Source organism: Rhinolophus sinicus, linkage group LG11 (genome assembly GCF_036562045.2).
Source record: "Rhinolophus sinicus isolate RSC01 linkage group LG11, ASM3656204v1, whole genome shotgun sequence".
Taxonomy (NCBI): Eukaryota; Metazoa; Chordata; class Mammalia; order Chiroptera; family Rhinolophidae; genus Rhinolophus; species Rhinolophus sinicus.
This window is the reverse complement of record NC_133760.1, coordinates 57,807,125-57,834,313: the sequence shown is the minus strand read 5'-3', so window position 1 is coordinate 57,834,313 and position 27,189 is coordinate 57,807,125. Positions and strand designations below refer to the sequence as shown.

General features: G+C 47.7%; 1 protein-coding gene across 2 annotated transcripts; it reads right to left on the bottom strand.

Annotated features, from left to right (window-relative positions):
* Nucleotides 1-1,360: 1,360 nt before the first annotated feature.
* TRPV5 (transient receptor potential cation channel subfamily V member 5) lies at nucleotides 1,361-27,189 on the bottom strand. 2 transcript variants are annotated; one of them, XM_074315254.1, is made up of 15 exons: nucleotides 25,688-27,189; nucleotides 23,374-23,471; nucleotides 23,123-23,245; nucleotides 22,554-22,691; nucleotides 22,171-22,362; nucleotides 21,877-22,052; nucleotides 21,395-21,541; nucleotides 19,241-19,453; nucleotides 9,897-9,983; nucleotides 9,722-9,798; nucleotides 9,299-9,464; nucleotides 9,038-9,104; nucleotides 5,950-6,218; nucleotides 2,950-3,056; nucleotides 1,361-2,235 (listed from the first exon to the last, which is right to left on the bottom strand). In XM_074315254.1, exons 1-15 carry the CDS (start codon nucleotides 25,813-25,815, stop codon nucleotides 1,938-1,940), a joined length of 2,286 nt encoding a protein of 761 aa, XP_074171355.1. In that variant the 5' UTR covers nucleotides 25,816-27,189; the 3' UTR covers nucleotides 1,361-1,937. The 2 variants fall into 2 exon arrangements, with proteins under 2 accessions (XP_074171355.1, XP_019570929.2); XM_019715370.2 differs by having other exon boundaries at nucleotides 22,171-22,269; nucleotides 25,688-27,181.

Sequence of the window (27,189 nt, the reverse complement as noted above, 5' to 3'; positions counted from 1 at the left end):
ACTGTTCCACACTCGTCTGTGCTTCGCGTGAGTATCCGGGATGAGCCTGTCTGTGGTTTCACATACCCACTTATCTCTTTGCTATTCTAGACCACAGTCCTCTAAAAAGCTGTTGTGGCTTTTTGCTGAGGGTAACAATAGGACGGGGATGAGAACTGAAGGGCTGGAGACAAGATGGAAGGAGGCTATACATGAACCCCTGTAATGGCTGCCCTGGAGAGGACACCAAGTTCCCAACTTCCTTCCTGAAGAGGGATGGCCCATCTTCCATTACTGCCTCTCCATCCAACAACTCAGCACAGGGGCAAAGGGAATTGGCGGTGGCAGGTGACATAGCCAGGAGCTACCTCCAAGCACGAGGATGATTAGCTGCTAATGAGCCACCTGAGGGACAGTCCCATAAAAGAAATGATTGGGCCATTCAAGCATAGAAAGGCATAATTTACCACACATACTTAAAAACACACAAGGATACAAAGGACATACAAACACTGCAGACTCTGAATGTCAAAAAGCAAGGATTAGACAACTCAGAAACAACAAAAACTCCATACAATTCAAACATGGGCCAAGGACTTGAATAGATATTTCTAAAAAAAAAAAAAAAAGGAAAAACACTTACAGATGGTCAACATCATTAGCCATCGGGGAAACACACATCAAAACCATAGCAAGATACCACTTCATACCCATTAGGAAGGCTTCTATCAAAAACAACCAGAAAGTAACAAATACTGGTGAGGGTGTGGAGAAATCGGAACCCTTGTAGATTGCTGGAGAAAATGTAAAATAGCCCAACTACTGTGGAAAACAGTGTGACAGTTCCTCAAAAAAATTAAACATGGATGGCCATAAGATCCAGCGATTCCACATCTAGGTCTATACCCAAAGGAACTGAAAGCAAGAGCTTAGATAATTATACACCAATGTCCACAGCAGTATTACTCACAATAGGCAAAAGGTGGAAACAACCCAAATGTCCATCAATGGATGAATGGATAAACAAAATTTGTATATGTATACAATTAAATTATTATTTGGCCTTTAAAACAAATGAAATCCTGATACATGCTACAACACGGATGAATCTTGAAAACGTTATGCTAAGTGAAATACATCAGACATCATAGAACTAATATTGCATGATGCCACTTTTATGAGATACCTAGAATAGTTAAATTTATAACAGGAAGTAGAATATTGGTCATCAGGGGCAGCAGGGAAGGGATAGTAGTGAGTTCATGTTTAATGGGTACGAGAGTGTCAGCGTGGCATGATACAAAAGTTCTAGAGAAGAATACTGGTGACAGTTGTACAACAACGTGAACGGAATTAATGCCGCTGAATTGTAACACCTAAAAACGGTTAAAATGGTAAATTTTATGTTACGTGTCTCTTGCCACAATATATTTGTTTTACTAAAACAGGGGTAAAGAACCTTTCTTCTTGCAGTTTTCCAGTTGGGGTTTGGTTGCTAGGTGGGGAGTCAGTCCTACAGGGGCACAGGAAAAAGTGGCCTTGACCTCAGGGCCACACCCGGCTCTTGCCACATTCAGCACGTGGCAGCAGGCAGGCTGCACAGCTGACTACTTTCTAGCACCTGCTGGGGGCAGACAGAGAGAGGATCCAGACTTCAGCCCAGCACCCCTACCTCATGTCTTTGAGGCCTAAGTCCAGCTTTGCTTGAAAAGATACCTTCTTTTTCTAAGACATGCGACTTCCAAGAACACAGAAGGAATGTGGGACAACAGGTGCCCATTGCCCATCTCCAGACACACGTAGGTGAAGGGTGAGATGCGGCCTTTAAGAATTGCTCTGTTCACCTCCTCCCATGATTAACAGGCGTGGACGGTAGCTACTTGCATGAGAAAGTTTCTCTCTCTCTCTACTCCCCGCCAGGCCACCCGAAGTTGCATCAGGAGTAACAAGGCTCCGAATCATAAATAGATATTTTCCTCTCCATCACCATCGCCAAGGTCCAGTCCAAGATTCACGTGTCCCAGTGTGTTGCGACGAAGGACCTCCCAGCCCCAGTGGCTGCCGCTGCTGCGGGATGTGGTCCGGGACAGGGAGGGAGTGGGAAGGCTCAGGGAGCCTCTGGCTAGAGTCCCGCTGTCAACCATGGAGGGCTGCTTCTCAGAAAGATGCTCTTGTCCATCCTCCTTGTCTGAGGACTTGAAAGCTTCCACATAGCGAAGCATGCGCAAAGGGTTCTGATCGTGCTGGCTCTCAATTCTGGGGAGGGGAAAAGGACTCAATTGAGGTGGGGGAGGGATGGGCCACAGGGAGAAATAGAGGCAAATGGGGGCACATGCAGGAAACTGGATCAAGAGGGGAAGGAAGGAAGCAGAACTGAAGTAAGAAGATCATCTAGGATCAAGTGAAGGCAAGTGCAGGTAAACGGAGGCAGAGACCTGCATTCAGGATTTGGAGGGCAGTAGGGCTTGTGTGTGGGTATGAGGGTTGGGGGAATATGGGTGAATATGAAAGAGAAAGCAGAGCCAATTAAGAGAGAAATATGGCACAACGGTGCAGAGATGCGATTCAGGAAATAAATAAGAGGAAAGGCAGGTGTGGAGCTAAGAGTAGACGCTGAAGGAACTTAGCTGCAAGGCAAGAATATACTAGAAACGGGGGTCAGGTGGGAACAAGACTAGAACAAGTTGGGTAACCCATGCCCACATCCGAGCATGGATACACATATGTAGCCTTTCACACGTTACTGCCCCGATGTACACACAGCCTGGCATCAGCTAGCATCATTCTTTCCACCCCTCCTCAGCTCCAGCCTCCTCCTCCAAGCTGGCTAATGCAGTCTCACTTTATAAAGTGACAACTTCTCCTTTGGGTCCAATTTGGAATCTCAAGAACGGAGAGGAAGGTGAGAAATGCGGATCTGGTCACCCTCGTTCCCATGGCACTAGTTCACGTATACACAGTGTCACTCACCGCAGGAACCAGCGGTCCCCGAGTCCGTACTTGCCCCCACAGATCCCAGAGCGAGGCCACAGGAAGCGAGGCATCTTCCTCTCCAGCGTCACCGTGGTGGCCACGACCTGGAAGGAGGAAAGAGGTAGAGAAAGAACTCAGAAAAGAGCCATGAGGTTAGAGAACACTGGAGGCCACCGACAGAGAGTAACCAAAGGAATGTGTGGGATAAGAACACCAGAGATAAGTGGAGATAACAGCCATTTACCCATCCCCTGGCCTGTGCTACCAGCTTTACTCACCACTCATCGTAAAAGGAGAGAGGATATTTTATGAGTGTTTTGAATAAAATAATGACCTCTACAGTACTATTCAGGTTCAGAGAAATTGTGTCACTCCAAACTAATCTCATTTGCTTTCTCACAGGAAAACCATAGACCAAGTATCTTGATTTAAATAAATGATTAAATAGAATCTCTGTGATATTGGGGATGACGTAATGCTGCCAGTGTTCAGGGAATTTATAACAAATTAAATATCCACATCCTAAGAAGGAAAAGGGTGAGTTAATGGCAACAAACTTGGCAGGCAAGAGTCTTCTGGCGTGTCACATGTGCTGTACTTTGCCCGGCGCTCATTAATTATGTAGATAAAACATAGAAGAAAAACTTACCAAATATGCTTGTGACACAAAACTGGGAGGGATATGTAATTTGCAAGGTGACAAAAGCAATATAAAAATGATCTCACCAGACTGGAATGCTGGTCAAAACCCAATAACATAAAATTGAAGGCAACTACACAGAAGGTTCTCCATTTCTGTTTAAGACTCAAGTGTCTGTGCAAGTACAGGAAAACGGCGAAGGAGCTTAGCTAAGTAAGTTGTGTAACAAAGAAGTGGGGTTCTAGTTGATCATAAGCTTAACAAGGGCCAACTGTACATTTACTAAAACAGCTGACTCCATTCTACGTGCAATTTATGGTGTAGTAGCTAAAGCAAAGAAAGGTATGACCTCTCTTCATGCTGCATTCCTCTAATCAGATCAGGAGCATTCTAGTTTCAAAAAGACCATGACCTATTATTAGGGCATGAACAGAAGGGTGCAGTCAGGATGGACTGGGGCCAGGAAGGTTTATTAACTGAAGGAACTATCAATCCTTTAAAAAGCACAATCTCCTACTTTGTGTTCTTCCACTTCCTGTCTGTCTTTCTCGGTACTCCATGCTTCTCTTGATCGTCTCTCGGTGTCTTAGTTGCACCAAGTTCCCTCCAACTTCAGGACTTCCAACCTTTCTATGCTCTTTCCCTGGATAGCTCTTCTCCCTCTTTGTCCTGAAAGGGACACTCATTGTTTCTCCTGCGCCATCTTTCAGCCCCTCCCCCACCTTCTCTGGTAACAGAGCCCACCTTGCATTTAGAGAACTGTTCCATCACTACTCTCAGTCCATCGATTAGACTGGACGGCACCCAGTTCTGGTTAATTTATCTATTCCCCCTGAAACTCCACCCCTACCCCCACCACTATCCAGTCCTTGGTCTTAACCTTCAATTTAAGGATGTGCCGATGACTCAAACTTGTAACTGAGATGGAACGTCGACTGGGTTCACTGGGGGAAAGATGTTCTTCTAAAGGCTCCACGTTCCACAGCACCAGGAGGCACGTAGAATACAAAATAAATGGGGCCCTTGGAGTTGTGCTATATGGTGTACCTGCTCATTCCTTTGGGTTTTTAGTGCTTCTCTAAGCTATCTCGCCAACATGATGGGAGAGGCTGCCTTAGAAGAGTCTGGACAAAAGACAGCAGAACAGAAAAACTGATATAATGTGTGAAATGGACATCTAGGCTCTGGCCAGATGTGCTTGAAGCTGGTTTAATTCTTTAAACTTCCCAGTTATGAGGACCAACACATCCTCCTTCCACTGTCTTTTTTTTTTTTTTTTTTTAACTCTATTTGAGGTGGTTTCTGTCCCTGTAGCCAAGAGTTCTGATGGATACAAACCCTAACCTCCATCCTTCTCCCTCATTCTTCTTAACTGCCTAACCCATGTTTAGGGCTCATCTTAAATGTCACTCCATCAGAACAACATTTCCTAACTTTCCCGTCAGACCCCTCTGTTGCATCCTGTTCTTAGCGGCTTCTACTTCACTGTGACACTTGTACTGCAATGGTACTGCTTTCCGTGAAGTCACTTGTTTCATGTCTGTCTTCCCGACCAGACTGAGCCCTAGGAGGGCACAGATTGCATCGGTATGTTCATGTTTGTACTCCCAACACATAGTGGACCCTAAATAATTATTGTTAAATGAACGAAAAGTCTTATGGGATAAACAATGGCCGTATTCAGATATTTGAATGGTGCTCATAAGGAAGAGTGTTCTGCTTTATACAAGAGGAGAAGACGGGGACCAAAGAATGGAATTAGAGAAAGGTAGCTTTTTGCTCAATGTAACATGGGCTTTTCTAATAACACAAAAAGTTTCAAGTGTGAAATAAGCTCACCGCCCAAGCACTTCCCAAATCCACATGATAATCAGCATTTAACAAGATATTGAAAGCCCCTCTGATCAATAAATGATTATACATTGGAGAGAAACTCAACTAGAGGACCCCTAAAGACCCTTCCAACTCTAAAGTTGTATTAGCCTATGATACTATAAAGAAAAGATCATAGAGAAACAGGGGTGTAGAGAAGCCAATGGAAGAGAAGGTCCAAGTGAAGAAGGAGAATAGATAAGAACAAGGCAGTTTCTGGTTCCCACTGGACTCAAAGATGACTCCTGAATCTACTTTTCCCCTGTGACCAACACTCTTAGATCTTGGGTGTTGCTCCCAGCACTACCCTACCATTCGGCCCTCCTTTTGTCCCCTCCATCTACCCAAATGTACTTCTGTTGAGGTGACAGTCCCGCTTCTGTGACTCTCCTAAGAGTCATCCACGACAACATACCCCATATTAGTTTTTCTCTCCATCGCCTGCCCCTTAGTAAAACTAACACTACTAACACTCATAAACTCACCTGGGCCCTCCAGAGCTCATCCCGCTCTTGGGCCACCCGCCAGTGCGTGTCACCCATCATGGCAATGAACAGGTTGAGCATGAGCAGCGTGGCGATGATGGCGAAGACAGCATAGGTGATGGCGTATATGAAGGGCAGGTCCACGTCATAGTTGGCAGGGCCATCGATGATGGTGAGGAAAAGCTCAAAGGTGCTGAACAGAGCCGTGGGGTAGTCATAGAATTCCCCCAGCTTCCGTGGGTCCTCTGTCTGGAAAATGATAAAGAACGCTGCTCCGCCCAGGAAAAAGCCATGGAGATGGGGGAAAAGGAGAGTGATTGCAATAAGCATGGGTCTGGTGGGCATTCATTCCACCTCCAACATATATCTCTGTACACTTACACAGACTTGTACACTCATAAGTGTAGATGTGTGAATGTATACACATGTGAGTCACATTTTACCTATGGACCTGGCTAATCCTGAGATGACCTCTGACAGAGTTCATCACTCTGGATAATGGTAATACTCAGCCATTTAGCAAAAAATTATAGATATAAATTATATATTATATAGATGCCAGGGGTGTATACACATGACTTTGTATTCACCTTTTGTTATCGATATATATTGTGAGTATTATCATTTTAATACAGTTTTTTCCTTTCTTAAAATGTGTGTACAGTTTTTTGATACCCTCTATATACTGGGGGTGCCAAAAAAATGTATACACATTTTAAGAGCTGTTATCTATGCTCAAGCGGTAGTTCCCCATAATCAGAAGTGTCTGGGCGCTGATGGTAACCACTTTGAACACCTCTTGTAATTGCAGAAGTCAAATGTGACTTTTATTCATCTTTTGTTATCGGTATATGTTGAGTATTACAATTTTAATACAGTTTTTCTTTCTTAAAATGTGTCTGCATCTTTTTGGCACCCTCTGTGTATGTGTATACACACACACACACACACACACACACACACATAATCCCCCCGACCCACAGGGGATTTGTTGCAAGACCCACAGTGGATGCCTGAAACCACTGATAGTCCTGAACCCTATATATACCATGTTTTTCCTATACATACATACTCATGATAAAGTTTAATCTATAAATTAGGTACAGTAAGAGATCAACAACAATAGCTAATAATAAAATAGAACAATTTTAACAATACACTATAATAAAAGTTCTGTGCATGTGGTCTCTCTCTCTAAATATCTTATTGTACTGTACTCACATTTTCACTTAAAGGAAGCACTTCACGGCTTCTCTTTGGCATATCCAAATTGCCAGCATCACTAGTCTTGTGCTTTGGAGCCATTATTAAGTAAAATAACAGTTACTTGAACACAAGCCCTACAATACCGCAACAGTCAATCTGATAAATTAGGTAGCTACTAAGTGACTAATGGGTGGGGGGAGTCTGTCGCATGGAGATGCTGGACAAAGAGATGGTGCACATCCCAGATGGGACAGAGTAGGACCACATGAAATTTCATCATGAGACTCAGAGCAGTGTGCAATTTAAAACTTATGAATTGTTTATTTCTGAAACATTCTGTTTAATGTTTTTAGACCATGGCCGCCTACAGGTAAATGAAACCACGGAAAGCAAAACCACAGATAAGGGGGGACTACTAACTGTATATAAAATAAGTCACATAACTGTTTTTTATATTTTAGAAAAACAAATACTTAAAAGGCAGGTTGTTACAAGAATGCATAGACTCTTCAAAATGTTTAAAGAACTGAGCACACGAAAAGGTTATAAGAAAACACCTTTTAATAAATCTCAATGGCCTCTAGATAACCATACATCACTCTGAGATTCCCTGGACCATCGTGGAAAAGTTTTCTCTGCTCTATGTGTAGCTTCCTGGATGGCACTGGGCAAGGTGGAAACTTATTAGACACTAGAACCTTTAAAGGACTCTTCTCTGTATGGGGGAACTGAAGCATAAACAAGGTGACCCCAAGAGCAGAAAGAGGGTCTATGACACAGCATTGCTTTTTATTTACTTAGAAAAAAGCAAGGTCAACAACCCAGAAGAGGTAGTTTAAGAGATTCTGAGTTCAGGTAACAAAAATCACTCTCTTTCCATTACCTCATTTTATACATGTGTAGATGCAGGGGGGTAAAGGGTGGGGAGAAAGGGTATGTAAGGAATAGTCCAAACAGGCAGGCTCCACAATTTTAGGCTTTTATATGTTGTTCAGCTCTTGGTGTAAATTTTTGGTCTACCCTCTTGCGGAAGCCGCCATTAAGGAGGGGAACTCCTAGGACAGGAATAGGGCCCTTTGTACTGAGCCCTGGTCTTTCAGAGTTGGGGGGGTCTCTAAATATCATCCAGTACAGCCTCTCATTATGGATGTTCAGTTGCAGACACTGAACACTGGACAGGAACTGCTGCCTTTCACTCTTCCTTCGTCTTTCTTCTATTCATTCACTTTCCCTCTCCTGCCCTCTGGCTCTGCTTTCTTGCTGGGCTCCGTTCTCTCCTCCTTCCACTCTCCCACTGCACCTTGGGCCTTAAGTGAGCCCCTGCTTGCCTCTCTTTTCCCAATCTCTCTTCACAGCTCTTCTCTTTTCCTCCCTCATTCCTTAAACTCTCGAAATGCCTTCTTCTGTACCATCTTCTTAGAATTCTTTCCCTTTCTCTCAACTCTGACCACACATACAGAGCAAAGCATATTATGTGTTACTGAATGCTTTGTTTCTTTTTCTGAAGTGTAAACATGGAAGTGCTAAACCATGCCCTTTTTCTGTTTGCCTACATGGTTTTCTGAGATCCACAACTGGCCAGACTTTCCTGTTTAATGTCCCTCTCTCTCCAAAGTCCTTTTTCTACCTCTCCTTTAAAAATCTTGCAAGGCAGTGAGTCAATATAAATGTTATTGGCCCAGAAATTCAGAGCACCTGGGTCTACCTTCTAGGCCTTTCTGTGACCCTGATTCTATGGATGTGGAGTGTGCTTTTGGACTCACTTTCCACCAGGGGGGATAAAATGGAGGAAATGCAAATGAGAACTAATTGCAGGAGCGAGAGCAAACTTTCTGGCGAATTGGATCCAATGATGTAGTGGAGGAAGGAGTAGTGCTCTTACCTGAGGCAAATCCCAGAATAACCACAGCCATCAGCCAGCAGAAACGCATTAGGTCTCCAAAAATCATCTACAGCCAACAGAAGAGGAAAGGGAGGGTGAGCTGATTCTTTTGCCAACTGCCTTCCAGCAGCTATCGCTAACAGAGCAGGAGGTCCCTATACTTCAACCAGATCCACTCTGAGCAGCATTTTCCCTCTCCCACCCTCAGTCTGGGGAGGTCCTATGGCTGTATCCAGGGGAACCTTTGGGGAAAGAACTGACCTTCTGGATCATGATGGTGAAGGGGCCCAGCATCTGGAATCCTCGGGCGAAGTACATGACACTGCACCAGCCCAGCACCAGGGCGAGGGACATGGGCACCACCTCCCCGGTGGTGTTGGTGAGCCGCATTACCATGGTCACCAGCACCAGGAAGGCATAGGTGATGCTGGGGGGAGAGCAGGGAGGGGCGAGTGAGACGAGGGCTGACAATATTCCAGGTCCTCTCCAGCACACCCATGACTTGGATGGTACCCACACACTCAGGCTTAGTCCTTACATCTAAAACACACATACGTTCACACACACAAGCCCACTAGAGAGAGAAATCCCTGGAAGTGACGGTTTGCTGAGGTCCAGGTCCCAGAGAGACATGGAACAATTCTGGTGAGGGAAGGCAGGGGGCTGGAAGGAAGAGAGACTCACATGATGATATGGAACGGCCCCCCAAGGACGGTCTGTCCAAAATAGCGAGAGGCGCCAACCCTGAAGATATCCGGGATCTGGGAAGAGGCCAATTAAACAAAAAGACCATGGAGACTGCACTTCAGTCTGGGGACTCAGGGGGATGGCCTCAGCCTGGACCCCTTCTGCACCTCACCTCAAGGAACAGCATGATCACAGCCCCAGCGATGGTCACCAGCTCCCCCACCAGCCGGATTTTATCCTGTTCGGTCACATAGGCCTCCTGTGGGGGGAAAACTTGGGATAAGAAGTGCTTTCTGATGGACTGAGAGTCAAATCCTTTGAAACAAGTGGTTTAAACTGAAGTCTTTCCAAGATGAAGAAAAGCTCCCCTTACCACCACCAGCCACCCCTCCATTGTATCTGTCATTGTGTCTAACTGTGACCAAGACATTAGTCTGCGTATCTAAGACTTAATATATGAATGTTGCTTATGCTGATAACTTGAGCTATCAGCTAGCAAGTCACCTTTTATATACACATTGCGAGCAGTCATTTATGACGTATGTACTGAGGGGCTGAGCTCACAATTTAGAGCATCGAGTTAAGAAAGTTACAGAAACAGGAAGAGGTATTAGTGGCTTGGAACAGTTTCAGCTATGCAGAAAGTCCAGCTTTTCCAATCTCACTGTGGTTCCCGGCAGGAAGAATAGACCAGACACATCACAGAATTCAGTTTCTAGTATGGACCCAGAACCTACTAGCTCTGGTGAGAACTTGAATCAATCACTAGACCTCCCTGAGCTTGAGGGTCCTCATTTGGAAAATGGAAAGGCCTCCCGTGGTTATTGTGAAGACCAAATTCGATGAGGTATCTGGATGTACTTTATAAATCATAAAGCACGACAGATATATTCATTGTGGTTTTGTTATGATTTGGTAATAGAGAAAAGGTAGACATGGTGCTAGAGATTTTAGCTCTGAGGCAGGGCCCCTGCCTTCGCCTGAGCAGTAGTTGTAGAAGGAATAGTTCTAAGGTCAAGATGGAAAGAAGACCACCCTCCTCCCATGCAAGTTACTTCCCAATGGAAGGCTTGCAACGTCACACAGGCATAGTGATAGAATTCTATAGTAATGATCCTTAACTTTTTTGAAGGTATAAGCCCATCTGAAATATCAGAAAGACTACAGACCCTCTTTCCAAAAAAACTGTGTTCATACATAATGTAATTCCCATATAAAATTGTACCAATAATCTTAACACATTCAAATACCCTTTAGGCTTCTGGAAACTCTATTCTCCAAGGTCAGACCTCTGCACAGTGCACCCTACAAAGGAGCTGAAAGTCCTTGGGGCCAGTGGGAAAGTGGATCTAAACTGGGAGGATGTGATCGCATGTTACATCTCTGTACCTCTAAGAAATCGGAACCTCTGATTAGAGGTTCCTTGGCTGGTCCAGTGAGAGGCACAGCTTTTGAAACAGAAAGAGATGCCATATGGTAAGAGGTGATCTTTGGTATAAAGGAGGCACCTACTAAGTGCCGCATGGGGGCTCAAGATGTGGGGGTCAGCTCAGAAGAAACCAAGCAGATAGCCTTTAAGAGTAGGGCCAGACTTACCTACAGATGGTAGAAATGTTTCGTGTCATCGCACGGGGCCCAGAAAAGAGTTGGTGTCTGTGTGCCTGGTGATGGATGGGATCTAACAACCTGTGACTAGACTTCAGTTACTTTTTTGTTGTTTAAAGAACTGATGTTCTGTAAACTTCTCTGATGGTTACCTCTCTTGAGAAACTGGTCAACTTTATTTTATCATATAATGGGAAAGTTCCCTTTTGCTTTGCTTCCAAGGAAGCTTAGATTTTTTTTTTTTTTTTTTCAGCTCTAGCAACTGCTTCAAATACACCTCTCCTCCATCCGTTTATGGGCCTGGTTCATGTCTTTATCTTACTGTTCCTATGGCATCTGTCTTCGATTGTAAAACATGCTAACGCCTTTTGAGAATCAGGTCGTAAGCAGTAAGATAACTGCTACCAACCTTTCTTTAGCTCACTGAGGGAAAAACACAAAAAAACTGCGAGAGTTGGCAGGGAAGGTTGTGGGGAATCAGAGTGCCCCAAGGGGACAGCGGGAGAGTAGCACCAGCTATTCCCTCAGGAAATGAAAAAGTGAAACCCCAACTAATGGAGAACACTGGGGACAGTGTTGGTCACCCCAGCTTCCTTCTGGGGTTTCCCCTCATCAGTACCCCTTTGCCTGTTCAACAAAATTCCTTTACTAGTAGGAGTTTCCCTGCACAAGTTCAGCTGTGAGTAACAGGCGTCCAGTGACCCCAAGCTTTTGCATCAGCTCCACCTTGGATCTGAATATCCTAGAGAAGTTTCCTCCACCAGTCTGTCCCGAAAGGTCCCCTCCCTTAAAGCAGGTGGCACAGTGCTATGGTCGCCTTCCTCCATCACCTTTTTCTGGCTTGCCTTTATGTAATCATCAGGACTCAGGTCACAGCCGTCCTCCTGGGCCACGTGCCTCTCCTGCAGGTCCATGGTGTCACTCTCTGCTTATGGCTGTCACCCAGCACCCCGCAATCGTCTGGGTAGTCCAGATCCTATGAGTCATCTTAGAGCTCCCTGAGAGCTGTGACCTCGAACTCCTACTTTTTACCCACAACACACAGCATAGTAGGTGCTCCATCAATAAGAAAAGAAAGGAGGAAGGAGGGAAAGGAGAGGGTGAGCAGGCAAGTACAAGCCAGTCTGATCTGCGAGTTAGATGCGGAAGGATGGTCTAGGGAGAAAAGGAAAAGGGAATGGGGGAAAGGGTGACAACTTATTGGGCTTTTCTGGGATTTTCAGATTCCTAGCTCAGAGTCACCTAAACAGGCCTGGCTAATAATGCACTGAGAAAATATTCCACCCCACCCCTTTGAAAACAAATGTCTTCCAGCAATGACTAGACGTCTTTACATCATCACATGGAATTTAAGGAGTTGTCAACAGCCAAATCCCCTGCAGAGGCTGACTTCATTGAGAATTGGCCCATTGAGGTTGCTGTCTCGTATCAGCTGGCCGAACTCACTGTCTTGAAGGAAATGCCCAGAGGGGGTGTGTACAGAACCATGTACCACTATGTGGAAGGGTGGAGAGCACAGGAGGAAGCTGGCACAAAACCAGAAAAAGTTGTCACACCCCAGTCATAGGCCCGCTTTTCCTCCCCAAGATCCCAGGCTTGCAAAGAAATGAAGGTCTCAGAAAGAATCCTGCTGGCAATAATGAAGAGTTACTCTGATTCAGTCCTCTAAACTGTGCAGGGGTTTTTAAGCAGGCTGCCCATCAGAAACAACTGGGAAGTTTTCGTCACAACAGCCATGCCAGGCAAACCTGGGGACTCTCATTCAATTAGGTTGCAACAGGGAGCTCGCGTGTAACTTTTAGATGTAGGCGTTCCTGCTATGAGGTCTGACAATGAAGTTCACAAACTTGCCACTGTGCACGTACAGTGGCAGCACTGAACAAACAGCTCAGTAAGTATTCATAACCTTGGTATATCAGTGTCTCACAGCTGTGTTCGTGTTGACGTGTGGCGGTGTCTTGTTGAGTGGCGTTCATTATTGTTGTTGCATGTTTTGTGTGCCATCATGAGAATGATTGAGCTGAAATTAGAGCAATGAACAAACATTAAATTTCTTGTTAAACTTGACAAGAGTGGAAATGAAATCGGGGACATATTAGTCTAAGTTTTGGGGAGAATACCATGAAGAAAACGGCAGTGTACAAATGGATTAAACGTTTTTCTGAGGGGAGAGAATACGTCACTGATGAAGAGAGGTCAGGAAGGCCAGTAATGAGCAGAACTCACAAAAACATTGCAGAAATTCTTTAAATTGTAGTTCAAAATTGTCGGATGACTGTGAGAAGCATATCAGACCAAGTAAACATTGACAGAGAAACAGTTAGGAAAATCTTAATTGAAAATCTTGGGGGGTGGGAGATGAGGGTAAGGGGGATCAAATATATGGTGATGGAAGGAGAACTGACTCTGGATGATGAACACACAATGGGATTTATAGATGATGTAATACAGAATTGTACACCTGAAATCTATGTAATTTTACTAACAATTGTCACCCCAATAAATTAAAAAAATAAATTAAAAAAAAAAAAAGAAAGAGAGTCTTGGCATGAGAAGGGTGTGTGCAAAAATGGTCCTGAAGGTGCTCACCGATGAACAAAAGCAAAGGAGAGTCGAAGTTTGCCAAGACCTTTTGGAGAAGCAAGATGATGTTTTGGACCATGTTATCACTGGTGATGAAACATGGGTGTACCAATACGACCCTGAAACAAAGCGTCAAAGTGCACAATGGAAGTCAGCCAATTCTCCATGACCAAAAAAGTTCCATCAGTCCAAATCTAGAGTCAAAATGATGTTGCTAACTTTTTTTGATATCAGCTCCCAATTATTTCTTTCTTTACTCGAAGATAATGGAAATATTGGAAGGAAGACATTCTGATGACATTCAGGACATCAAGGGTAATACGATGACAGCTCTGATGGCCATTCCAAAAAGAGGGTTCCAAAACTGCTTTGAAGGGTGGACTAGGCGCTGGCATCAGTGCATAGCCTCCCAAGAGGAGTACTTCAAAGGTGACCATAGTGATATTCAGCAATGATGTTAGTAGCACTTTTTCTAGGATGAGTTCGCAAACTTAATTGTCAGACCTCATACGGACCCCGAGTTGAGAACCACTGGGCCAAAGAGAGAGGAAAATCTCCTGGTTCCAATCTAAGGCTACCTTAAAGATGTGTTTCATGTCCTAGTCTTTACATTTTCACAGGAGGATGAACCTAGAAAATGTCTACTCTCTACAGAGGAGTCCTTACCACAGCAGTATGACTTACCCTGTGTACCAATAGGTTAACTGCATCAAAAACGGTGCCTGTGATAAAATCTAGAAAAGCAGACAGTAGCTCTGGAAGCTGGGGGTGGGGGGACTTCCATATGGGACTCCTTGCATTCCAGTGTCCCACATCCTGACAGGGAAAGATCACATGTGGCCAGATAAAGGGAAGGCGCTGGCTCAGGGCAAAATGTGGAGACACATTTCTCATGCAAGGGGTCCCTTCTGAAATGGAATCCAGCACATCACTCTGGAAGGAGAAATGGCCTGACTTGATATTAAAGGTGAAGCTTCCAAAGTGAAGCAGACCGGATCCCAGTCCCGGCACTGCCCTTACTAGCTGAGTGTCTTTGCCAAAGAACTTAACCTGTCTTGACCTCAGATTCACCAACTTTAAAAGTGGGTGACAATTTTATTTATCCCCGAGAATCAAATAATATAAAAGTGCTTTGTCATCCAAAACATGATCTATAAAATCACTTCAGCATCACCCAGCAGTGAGTCAGAAATACAGGTCTCAGCTTCCACCCCCGACTTGCTGCCAGGATCTGCTCTTTCCCAAGATCTCGGGGCACTGAGAAATGAGGATAGAATGTGCCACGCACTCAGTACGTGTTATTTTTACCTCCCCAGCTCCCTGCTTTTCCTCGTCTCTTTCCCTATCTTTAATTTGCTGTGCTTCTTCCACAGGGAGGTGGTTAGGAGCCCTGAGCAAAGTAGTGTAGAGTTGGAAATAAGATAGTTTTCAAATAGCTGTGGTGCTTTGGGTCACAGAGACCTTACGGGTAATAATAATGATGTAGAGACAAATCAATCCCACTGACCGTGACAGGTGGAGGTTGATTTAAAATGGATGGAGACCTACCAGTCATTCTTGCCAAGATCCTCTCCCTTGCTTTCTGCATCCAATCCATCACACAGTAGCCATGGTTTGACCTTCAAGAAGTCTCCTGATGCCGAGCCCCTGTCTCGGTCTCCCCACGGCCAATCCACCACCGTCTCTTGTTTGCTGACCTGTAATAACCTCTTAATTGGTCTCCCTACATCCTCCCTGGCCCCCCTCAAATCTGTTCTCTATCCCATAAACAGAGACATTTTTCTAAAAGTCTTGTCTATGTCCTCCCTTATTTAAAATTCTTCAGAGTTTCCCGTTATTATTGGGATAAAGAGTAAATTCCTCAATGTGACCTGCAAGGTCCTGGGTGATTTGGGAAGGATCTGCCTGGACAACCTCGCCTAGAGCCTCCACCCCAGCTCCCTGGGCTCTAGCAAGTCTTCTTTCAGTTCCTAGATGTTGGTGAGGTTCTTTGAAGTGGCATTCTTTCCGCCCAGAACTCAGTTTTCACCTTGAACTCTTTCCCAGATCTCAGATCAGTTATGTTCCTCACTGAAGCCTTCTCAGGCCTTCCAGGGTTCCCCAGGCCCCTGTTATAAGCTATCTTAGTGCCTTGTTCTTTTCCTTATCATAGGAAAAAATAATGTGAATTGTAACAAGCACAGGTTGTAATGAAATGTCTTTTCATTTAATCAACGTAAACCAGTCTGTCAACTCTCAAAGGGCAGAGACTGCATGTCTTTTGCACAGACTGTGTTGAATTTCTGACACTGAGAATAATATGGAGGCTCTCGGAGGATGTTATTTGTTTAATGAACGAATTCGTGAAATGTTTTTGGGAAAAGAGCAGGGGAGAGATCGAGGACATCTTCAGAGACAAAAAAGGAAATCTGATGGTGAGAGATTGGCACCCTCTTGCTGGACAGCACATCAGGAATCTAAATGATCAGAGTGATCGACTTAAGAATGGGAAGTTAGAGCTGAGTCGATCTCAAAGATGGAAGCCAGTAGTTCTCAGCCCCTGCTAAATATTAGGGTCATTCACAGACTTTCTTGAAAATACTGATGCCAGAACCTCAGCTTCAGACACTCTGATTTATTAGGTGTGATGTAGCTTAGAACTAGTATTTTTAGCAGCTTCCCATGTTTCAGTCTTGGTTAAAAACTACTTATCAAGCAGAAGGTAGGGTCGCCCAAGGCCAAACAGCTACATTTGGTTTCAGAGTTAGGACTAATACTCAAGTTGCCTAACTCCTAGACTTTGAACTTTCTACTCTCCTGGAAACCTAAAGAACTAGTACTATAGTGAGTATTGTTCTGCCTAAACCAAATCGACATTCAATACAGATAGGAAATTAACTCTACTTAATTAATAGAGTTCTTGGGAAACACTGGGAAAGCAGCATACCTTTTATGACTGTAAAATGAGACATCTTAGAGTGAAGACACCCCACCCATTAAGATAGCTCCAAAAGTGGATAGAGATAAACTAACTCCATCCTCACATATGTCTGCTTTAGATGAGCTGAAATGAATGAGCTTTTTCTTTCATTTCAACTGGCTTGGGATGGTTCTCCAGGCTGTGCTCATGGAGCCCAGTGACTTAGTCAGGTCCCATGAGAGGCACAGGAGAAACCTGACAGTGACTGAGAGCCCTGTGCATCCAGAGCGAGCAATATAATTGCATAGTAAAGTATTCATTTATTGAAGAAAAAGCTCCATTGGCCAGTTGATATGTCAACAATGGCAGCAATCAGGTCAAGACACTAAGTGCAGTTTCATTGGTCTGCGACTTGCAAGTAATAAAAGAGTAGGGAAAAAGGGAATTTCCTATTATTGGACAAATCTGGTGCATCACGAAAGCTGAATCTTTCAAATCATGGTGATAAGTGTGGGAGCCCCTGATATAATCCAAATTGACTTACTACTGAATAAGGGGAACACAAATAGTCCATACACTCAGGACCAAGTCTCAAAGGACAACGCCAAAGTGTAAGGGACCTGCCATTGCTGCGTTTTGCTATCCAAACCCCTTACAGCCACATTCTTAACCTTCTTAGTCCCCTCCCCCACCACGAAAAGACTATTTGAAAGTCAAGAGTCTTCTTTTGGGGCAAAAGTGGCTATTACCTAAGTGGAAGGCAGAGGGTAAACATGCTAAAGGGGAAAAGGGAGGAATGGGGGTGGGGGAGGATGGATAGGTGCAATCAGCTATAATTATGCTTCACCGAGTCCTGAGGCAAGGGGAGGGTTTTTAAAATATAATTTAGACTGTCTGGGTCAAAGCAACATGTTTGTGCTTAGTTAGTCAGGCCCTAAGGAGAGAGAGACACACGGGAAGGAGGCTCAGTGGTGATCAATGGTTCAGCATCACCCAACATTTGGGCCAGAACATTCTAGATCCAGACACCCCCACCGCCCAAGTAAGTTTGAGACAATGGAAGGTTGGGGAAGAACACACCTGAGGAAATAGGACCAGAGGTGTTGGAAAAGTCCAGCCGTTCCCAACTCGTTCAAATTTATACCTTTTCCCATTTCTACTCACTCACCCATCCCATGTGGCCATCTCTGAAATGTCCCGATTTCCCCTTGTGGGGTCTCCATGCTCGTTTTGAGATGCATGGGACGCAACCTCCCTGAGTGCCCTGCGCCAGCCTCTAATAAGGGAATCCTACTTCGTGAGAGATGGTGGCCCTGAATACATGTGCACCTGTCTGCAGGTTGAGAGACAGTTCCAGAAGCAGGAGAGATGGAGTGTTTTGATCTACTTCGGGTTAGTGAGGCATTTCACCGTGTTCTTCCTCAGTGCACACCAGTCTTTGGTCTGACTTTGCTCCTTGATGAGGCAGGCAGTGTATGCTCTCTTTATGACCCTAGTCCAGACTGAGCTCTACCGACGGCTGGCCCGTCCTGCATGCAGCATAAATCTCCAGTCACCTAGCTCTGACTCATACTTGCCTGGCAAAATTCTGCTTCCTCTGTCTTTTACTTTCTGCCACATGCTTGCACCCCCTTTCTGCTATTTTCAGGTCACCAGGACAGAACAATCGTCCTATGAACAATACGCTAACCCAAACGTAGCTATGCTTGTTGAATGTCTAACTACTCATTAGAATCTACTCATTCTGTTACAAATGAAGGAGGGTTTGCTCCCTTTGACAGCAGCCTCTTACATTTCCTCCACACCTCTACTCAGCCATCCTCACCATCCAGGTCTCTGAAGGACACCACAGAATGGCAAGCCCACAAGAGTAAAAGGGACCTCGGAGATTATTTGCTTCAACCTGCTACGAGCCAGGCATCCCTCTGCAGTGCATCGGACAGGTGGTCAGACAGCTGACACATCACGGCCAACATGCTTACATCGACAGTACACACAAGAGAATGCAAACCAGCGGGGGTACGTTGCCCGAACAGACCAGAAACAAACTCAGAAATGGACTTGGAGCATAATTCCCCTCCCTTTAGAACAACAGGGTTTCCGCTGAGCCTCACAGTACAGAAGACCAGTCCCCTCTATAAACTGAGAGGAATTTTACAAATGCGCAGTGCTCATAATAGCAAGCATTCTTTCAAACTTAACAAGAGAAGCCATAGCTCCCTGGACAAGTGCACTTTTACTCATTAGGCCTCCTTTGTGGCCCTTTGTCTCATGACTGATTTCTGTCTGCGGGGTGGGCAGTAGAGGGATAGGAGCCTGTGGCTGCTGGAGCCCAGTGAGGGGTGTCTCTCCTGGGTAATATCACTCTGGTCTCTGGCACCATCACCCCGTGTTTACATTCCCTTTCAGCCCCCTGGGAGAAGAGTCACCTGTAGCGGCTTCTGTTCCAGGAGGGTGATATCTCGGGCATCGGTGCGATTGCCACTACGGAACTTGAGGGGGCGGTAGACGCAGCACATAGTGAAACAGATGATGTAGAGCACGTACAAGGCACCCAGCAGGCAGAAGTAGGGCCGCCCGTATTTCCTCCACTTGAAGCTCACCAGCTGCTTCACTGGGGTCTGTTCCAGGATCTGGCGAGCCTGCCATGGAGGAGAATGTAGCTTGGGGTGACCAACGTAGTGAGGCATGCTGGGCTTCCCACTGGGCCCCAATGGGCAGGGCAGCAATCAACACTAGTGTCATTCATTCAGTGACTCAGTCATGGTTGTTTTTACAGACATCTAGGAAATTTTTCCTCTATGCTAGGCCCTTGTGCTTCTGCTGCAGATAAACTATCACCGAAGGAAACACAAGACACTACAGCGTCATTGGCCCTTGAAGGACGAGCAGCAGACAGGTGAGTGAAGGGAGAGTTGGCAAGATGATTCCATGCAGTAGCAGCAGTTGCCAAGGCAGGACGGTATGAGGAGCCATTTACAGGTAAGTGTGCTTGGGGATAAGAGCGAACCCGTTGGGAGTGGCAGGCAGGAGTTGTAAAGGGTGGAGTAGATCCTGACCACATCATCCTCTACCACGAACGCTAAGGTAGGGAGTTTGAATGCTTTTTCTGAATGCAACGGGAAGCAACTGGGGATCCAAGCAAGGAAAGTCAGATTTGCTCTAGAAGCTCTGTGGACTGGAGAAGAGTGACAGAGGACATGGGGAGGGTAGCAGGATGTGACAATAACCTAAGCCAGCGGGGCTGGTGCTCTGATTTAAGTAGACAGTGAACAGTTAAAGATACAAATGAGAGAGGGTCATGGATGACATGAGGCATCTAAAGTAGGAAAAAGCAAATTGAAAGCACAGCTGGAGGGAATAACCATTGGCAGAAAGAATATCTTCTCCACTCAACATATAGGACAGGAGAGACAGCGTGAGCAGTTCCCAGATAAGCTTGGCAGGGTTCCAGCCATAAGGTAGGAGTCTGGGTCTCCCGATGGCACTGAGGAGGAAGGCAGTGAGGGATAGAAAAGGAGCTAGAAAGGAATTTTGAGGGAACAGAACACCAGCTGGCCAAGACAACAATAAAACCTATAGGAGAACATGGCCAGCCAGTTGCAATGGGAGACCAAGGATTTGTAGTGGCACAAGTCACTGGAGGGATTGAGCTCTAATTCCTAAGAAATGCTGCTCGAAGCTTTTCTGTTGCCAGGAATAGTCTCTGAGAAAGTTCATACAAACTGGCCACTCAGCTTTTCCTGTATTTGTTACTTCTAACAATCATCTGAGTTTTGTGGCTCTAGAAGGGTTCCCAGGAAATTGTCAAGTGGCAGGTCAGAAACACAAACCATATTGTGCCACTATCTTGGAGGTTCCTGCATGCTTGAAGCATTTTCTCCTCTCTACCAGTCTTCAACAAATATTCCTTTCCCTCATATCACTCAATTTAGTCCTGTCTGAATGATTATTGTGTTTTTCCCTCTCTGGGAAGCTCTCCTTTTCCTCATCTTCCTGGTGATTCCCAGCTGCTCCTTGAAGACCCAGCTCAAGCACTTCTGTGACATCTTCTCTGGTTTGTCCAACCTCAATGTTGCTGCCACACAGTACAAACCCCTGTGATGGTATACGTTGAACTCTATTGCAATTATTGAGAGGAGGGAACTGGCAATTGAGAAAGTTGACTGACAGGAACTGTATTTTATTTGGTTCTGCTTCTCAGTTCCTTGTACTGCATCTGGGACACAGAACGTATGCTGAATAAATGAACCAATGAATGAATGAATGAACAACTGAATGAATGAATGAATGAATGCATGCATGCATGCATGCATGCATGAATGAATGCATGATAGTAAGCAACTTCCATTTGGAAAGTTCCTCATCTGAAATGCTAATATGAAAAAGGTAAGGGGAAGGGACTAGAGCTAAGCAGAGGGAGAATGCAGTCAGGAAAGGGGTGTTGGTAGGACTTTTCTCCCAAAGGTCCCAAGGGTCTCAGCTCCATCTATAATAAGGCGGGGAAGTGTCTGGAGCTGAGACCTAAGCAAAGAGACTCTTCACAGACACCTGACCGTCCCAGACACTCCTGGCATCCGTACCTCCCGCTTCTTGGAAGAGACCACGAGCTCTAGAAAGGACACCTTCTCTCCCCAGGAGTCGATCTCCGTGAGGTCATAGAGCGTGGAGGTCAGCGGGCCGTAAGTCCACTGGATGTGCTTCCGCCTCTGCATCAGGTGCTGGAACATCTTCGAGAACACAGCGGGGAATTGGAGGGTCAATGTGTGAAAAGTCGGTCAAGGGGACCCCACCACTGAAGAGGGCTGGTGCCCCATCCTCGGGACTGACCGACAGTCGGGACTTGGCCAGCCTTTGATTACATGGACCTCCTTGTTATTTTTTGGTTGTCTTTGCTCCCCTCAAACCCTATAAAGATCTGAAAACAGAGAATAGGCAAGAGGAGCAGAACTTTGGGTTCCCTGCAGATATTGTAAAGTTCCCCCGAAAGTAAGGGGCCACCATCTGTTTGGGGAGTTTGGGTGCAAGGGTCATGAGAACGACATGGAGTGGGGGGGTCCCTCACCACGGTGTTGCCCTCCACTCCGGCCAGCTTGAAGGGGGTGAGGCCCTGGTGGTTGGGCACCAGGTCCAGGGACTGCCCGTGGGCCGCACGCCCGTCGTACGACAGCAGCAGGTTGTACATCTGGCAGGCAAAGGTTTTGTTGGGCTGGAGGATGAGGATGTGGAGCACGGTGTTTCCTGGGGGGACACGGGGGTCACGTGGCCGCTGGACCCAAGGCCCCGGTGTTCCCCACGCCCAGCCCAGGCTACGCCTGCCCGTTGTCCTGGCCCCTCGTCTCCCACCCCCAGCACCTACCCAGGGAGTCCTGGGCCCGGAGGTCAGCTCCGTGTTCAAGGAGCAGCCGCACCATCTCCTCACTGCCCACGCAGGCGGCAAAGGACAACGGGTGCTCCCCTGGGGACGCAGAGGCTCCATGGCGTGAGTGCAGGCAGGGCCGGCAGTCTCCCCGAGTGACCGCCTCCTCCTCCCCACATCTCAGCTCTGAGCCTGGGGACACTTGTTAGCAGAAGCACAGGCAGGGAGGGTGCAGAGGGCCGCTCTGGCCTCGAGCCCTGTTAGGGCTGACCCCGCACACCAGCGTCCCCAGCACGGAGCCCGCCTCAGCCCACCCTCCCTTGGCTCTTGCCCACCGCCCACCTCCCCTTCCTCCCGGCCCTGGTCCTGGCCCTGGCTCTCACCAAAGTAGAGGTGATTGTGGGGGCTGAGGTGGAAAGCTGTGCCTGTAGCTCTTGCAGAGACGCTGGCCCCATGGGCGAGCAGGGCTCGCACCAAGTTCATGTTCTGGTTCACGATGGCTACGTGCAGTGCAGTCTGACCTGGTTCAGGGGGAGCCCTCAGTCATGGGTCTGTCTCCAGTTCTTTTGGAGACATACCATCCCCCCTGGCTTGCAGTAGGGCCCTGACAGTTCCTTGAATAGATTTCTGCCCTTGGCTCAGCAGAGTGGCCTGGGGTGAGGCCAGCAACCTCTCAGGCTGTTCACTGCATTGTTCCTACGGCTACCCCACTGGGATGGGCCGTCACTGTAGTCACACTAGAGTTGGCTGTGAGAGAAACAGAGTCCTGTCCTTCTGGGAACATGAAAGGAGCTAAAGGGAAATAAAAAATGGCTCAAGGTCATCATGGATGCTCAAAGCCAAGACCAGGCAGGACTTCTGTAGTCCTCCCAACTCAGAGGCCCATTTTAAGAGATTGCATCAGCTCTTCCCCTACCTGTTTCCACCTTGAAACACTGTGCAGGCTGCTCACCTACAAATGGTTCACACATGGTGGGCTCCTTGACCAGCTCCGGGGCTGCTTCCATCAGCACCATAGCCGCCTCCAGGTTGTCATAGAGGGCCGCTACGTGCAGTGCTGTCTCCCCCAGGACTCCTGGAGCGGAGAAAGACAGGCTGTCAAACACTTCCCAGAGCCTGTCAAGGAAGAAGCCCCTCTGCAGAAACCGTCAGAGTCCTGGGCCGGATGGCCGCCATCTCCATCCCATTAAACTCTGAACCCACCTCTTTGTCGGAAGTCGCAGGTTCGATCCAGCAGGAGTTTCTTCAGGAGACACAGATCATTCTCCTTGGCTGCCCAAAACAGTGGAGATTCTTGAATCCTAGGAGAAGATGGACCTGAGTCAGGTAGGGACAGAATCGCAGAGACCAAGAACAGAGTGGGTCCATCCCACTAGCTCTCCCCATGCAGAAGCCTCGGGGCTCAGCTGACTGGGAGACTCAGCATAGGGGTGTAATACCCAGGGGACGAGGACTTGGGCTATGTAATGGGTGGTCCTGGGGGCTCGGAGAGGAGGCCCTCAGGCCTGGCTGAATCAATCTAAGCTGACTACATGTTTCAGGCACCTGGGGACTGGAGCAGGTGGGGGAGATGAAATTTCTGCCCCTGGTGGACACCCTGACCTGCTCAACCAGCTCTCTTTCACCAAGGGGAGAATCAAGACTGGGAAGAGAGGGAAAGAAGGGCCAGCGTTAGAGCTTTGCAGGATTGTGAGTTGCTGAGGTATTCTGATCACCGCTCCAGGCTGTTCAGACACACACCCCTGCTGGGAGGCAGGGGCCGTTTGGGGTGGGAAATGGAGGGTCGATTCTTCCATGTTTTGTCCTCATTCAAGGCCCTCAATGTGTAGGTTATACCTGAGGAGGCAGGCAGCCTGGGGCTTCTCTGAGATGGAGAAGCACAGTGGAGGGGCACGTCCTATGCACCCGTATTGGTTAATCTTTGCTTCTCCCTTTCCTGGATGAACCAAACACAAGATAAAGCTGGAGCCCATTCTGCTGGGCACCTATTTGTTGGCTGTGGAGGTGACCACAGGATCTGGCAGGTTGGAGGTCATGAGGGAGATGAAAGGCAGACAGACAGACTGACCAGTGACCACGATGTCCCCCAACCCCAAAGCCTTCTCTTCCAGTGGCCCCAGGAGCCCCAGGAAAAAGTGTTTTATTTAAAGAAGAAGCCTTTTATGTCAGGTCTTCCCTTTAGGGAAGTGCTCTCAGGAGGGACCCCCAAGTGAGGACCAGCCCCCTGCCCCATCTCACCTAGACCCTCAGTCCGAGTTGCCCAGCTCAGGCTGGCCAGACATAGGCGTCCAGAGCTCAGCCCTGTGCTGAGGGCACTGCACACTGCCTTATCGCCCTGCGTCTCTAGTCCCCTCCTCCTGCAGAGGGAAGGTCTGGAACCCAGCTCCCTCTCAGATACTGACCTAATCCGACTCGGCAGCAGGGATGGAGGTGGGGAGGACAAAGGTTCCATCACAGGGCCTGGGGTGGGGGTTGGTGAGCAAGCAGAGAGCCTTTCTGGAATGAGGACTCAGACGGCACCCAGGGCCCACTATACCATTCATGAGGCCCAGTGCAAAAGGAAAATTCAGAACCCCTTGTTTAAAAATTAAGAATTTCAAGATGATGACAGAAGTGCTTTAAACAGAGTGCAGGGCTCTCCTGAAGGGGCCCTGTGCAAATGTAGAGGCCATCTGCCCGGGAAACCAGCCCTGGCTGAACCCCAGATCTGCTAATGTCTGCTCACCTCACATCCTGGCTCTGCAATGGGAGACAAGTCCCCTGAACACTCTGAAGCAGAGGTGCACCTACAGGATGGGTCCCTGCCCTGTTTGCTCTTCCAGGCTCTAGTCCTCAGGGCTAGCTGCCCCCACGTGTGCCAGCCCCACCTGAGCTGAGTGTCCCAGGACCAGACACAGGCCTTATGCAATCTGTATCCCCAGTTCCCATCACACCGTGACATACACAGTGGACTCGATGAAAGGCAAATGAACTGCACTGAGGATGCCCGTGTCACCCGGGTTCCCTCCTCAGCTGGTCAGCCCCAGGTGTTACACAGAACAGAGTTCTCCCCGTTTCCCGACACTCAACTCCCGTTCCGACGAATGGGAGTTCTTCCCTCTTTCTTCAACCAGCAATTCTTCTAAAACCCACAGTATCTCATCCCTCGCCCAGCAACCTGCTCCCCACCAGCCTGCACCTGCCTGCATGCCACCCATACACCCTGGCTTCTTCTAGCTGGTCCCTCTGCACCCCCACCTCCCTCTCCCACCAGGCAGGCAGGGGAGAGTCCTGCCTCTGAACTTATGGAATTCCCATTGTGTGGCCCAACGCCACTCCTCACCCCTCCAACCCTCACCGCCGCCGCCACCACAACCACCAACAAGAGGGGCAGCTGAGGTTTTGTGACGGCAACGGGTGGGCTCAGCGGGAAGGGTACATCCAGGTGCCTGGCACTGAATTCTGGGGACAGACCGGAATGGGTGGGCGGGTTTCTGGATCAGTGAGAGGCGGGATGTGGCATATGGGGGCAGCCTACCTCTTCTGCTGCAGCATATGGGCCTCGTCCAGACGTTGATCCCAGTCTTTCTCTCTGAACAGCCAGGAGGTCAGAAGTTTCTGGAGCTGGACCAAGGTCCCTTTCGCCTTGGGTGGAGAAGCCCCCATGTCTTCTCTTTTCAGGCACTGGCAGGTTACGGGAAAGTGGTAAAAGCAGCAGGTCTAGGACTCAGCAGCCGCTGAGGAAGAGGTGGGATTGTTTGGGGTTGGGAGTGGGAGTGAGTGTATCTCCCGTGGCACCCGTGTGGCCAGCGTGCGGCTGGGGGACCGTGTGTGTACACGTGCACCGAGGGGAGTGACGGCCCTGCCAGGAGAGTGCAGCTTTACCTGGAGGGGAGGAGCTCTTTCTAGAGCGAACCTCTGGGGCAGAGCCTGCCCTAGAGCCAGGAGGGAAGAGGGGAGGGAACTTTGTTCCTGGCAGTGGGCGGGGTGGAGACCTAGACAGGTGAGGGGTGAGGCAGAGCAATCTCCTAGGAGCAAGGACAGAGATCTGAAAGGTGGGTCCCACAAGCAAGGCGAGGAGTCAGTGGGATGCAGGGGGCAGGAAGTAAAGTCCTGCAGCTGGGCAATGAGGCAGAGCCTGGTTTGAATCCTGGTTCTCAGCCCTTACACACTGGTTAGGTGAGCTTCCTGTGGCTCAGTCTGCTAATCTGTAAAATGGTCATGATGCCTCTACTCACTCCTGGAAACATCCGCAAAGCACGGTCCTAGGAGTTCAAGGACTGTTGATTCTCCTTCCATAGATGGGCTCAGACGCCACGCCCCTGGGGCTGCTGCTCGAAGCTGTTGTCATCTCTGTTCTCAACCCCGCAGCTCCACCTCACAGACGGGGTCCAGGCCACCACTCCTGAGAAGCCCCCCAGTGACTCCGCTTCCCTTCCAGCTTCTTAGAGCCCCTGGTCAGAGGAGACCCCCAGAGGGCCCTGCCTTTCCACAGAGGTTGAACAGCAGGAACTGAAGGGAGGAGGAGGAGGAAGCCACCTTGGTTCCATGTTTGGATCACGTTCGGATCTCTGTCCAGGAGTGGGACCGGAGGAGGGATGAGTACAGCCAAGACCACATTTTGTTGTTTCATGATATGATAATTTCTGTTTCTCCCCCTGATTGTTTTCAAGGAGGTCCATACATATGTCTGAACTGCAGTCATTTAATTGCCCTAAGAGGTTGGCGGCAATAGGGGAAGGTTCTCTTTATTTTCTAAATAAGAAGACTGAGCCTGGACAGAAAGTGTGATTGAGTCCATGGCTAGTGGCAAAACTGGAACTGGCTCTAGAGTTGAAACCTTAGCTCCAAACCACACGCTGCACCCTGTTGCTTCTTGGGAACTTTCTGCCTATAAAGATGTGAGAGACTTGGGTGGAGATGGGCTGGGGGCTCTCCCCCTTGGGGGTCTCCAGGAGCAGGGGAGTGCCCCCATCTTTTGCTATAAGAATGAGAGTTCTTTTTCTAGCTCTTGAAGGATGGACAAAATAACCTTTACAG

What these genes read in the sequence shown, in the direction of transcription:
- TRPV5 (XM_074315254.1), bottom strand. Translation starts at nt 25,815, where the DNA reads ATGGGGGCTTCTCCACCCAAGGCGAAAGGGACCTTGGTCCAGCTCCAG. An exon ending in CTGCGACTTCCGACAAAGAG is followed by an intron (nt 23,246 to 23,373) that starts GTGGGTTCAGAG and finishes TCTCCGCTCCAG; the next exon opens with GAGTCCTGGGGGAGACAGCA. An exon ending in GGGCCGTTCCATATCATCAT is followed by an intron (nt 9,465 to 9,721) that starts GTGAGTCTCTCT and finishes CTCTCCCCCCAG; the next exon opens with CATCACCTATGCCTTCCTGG.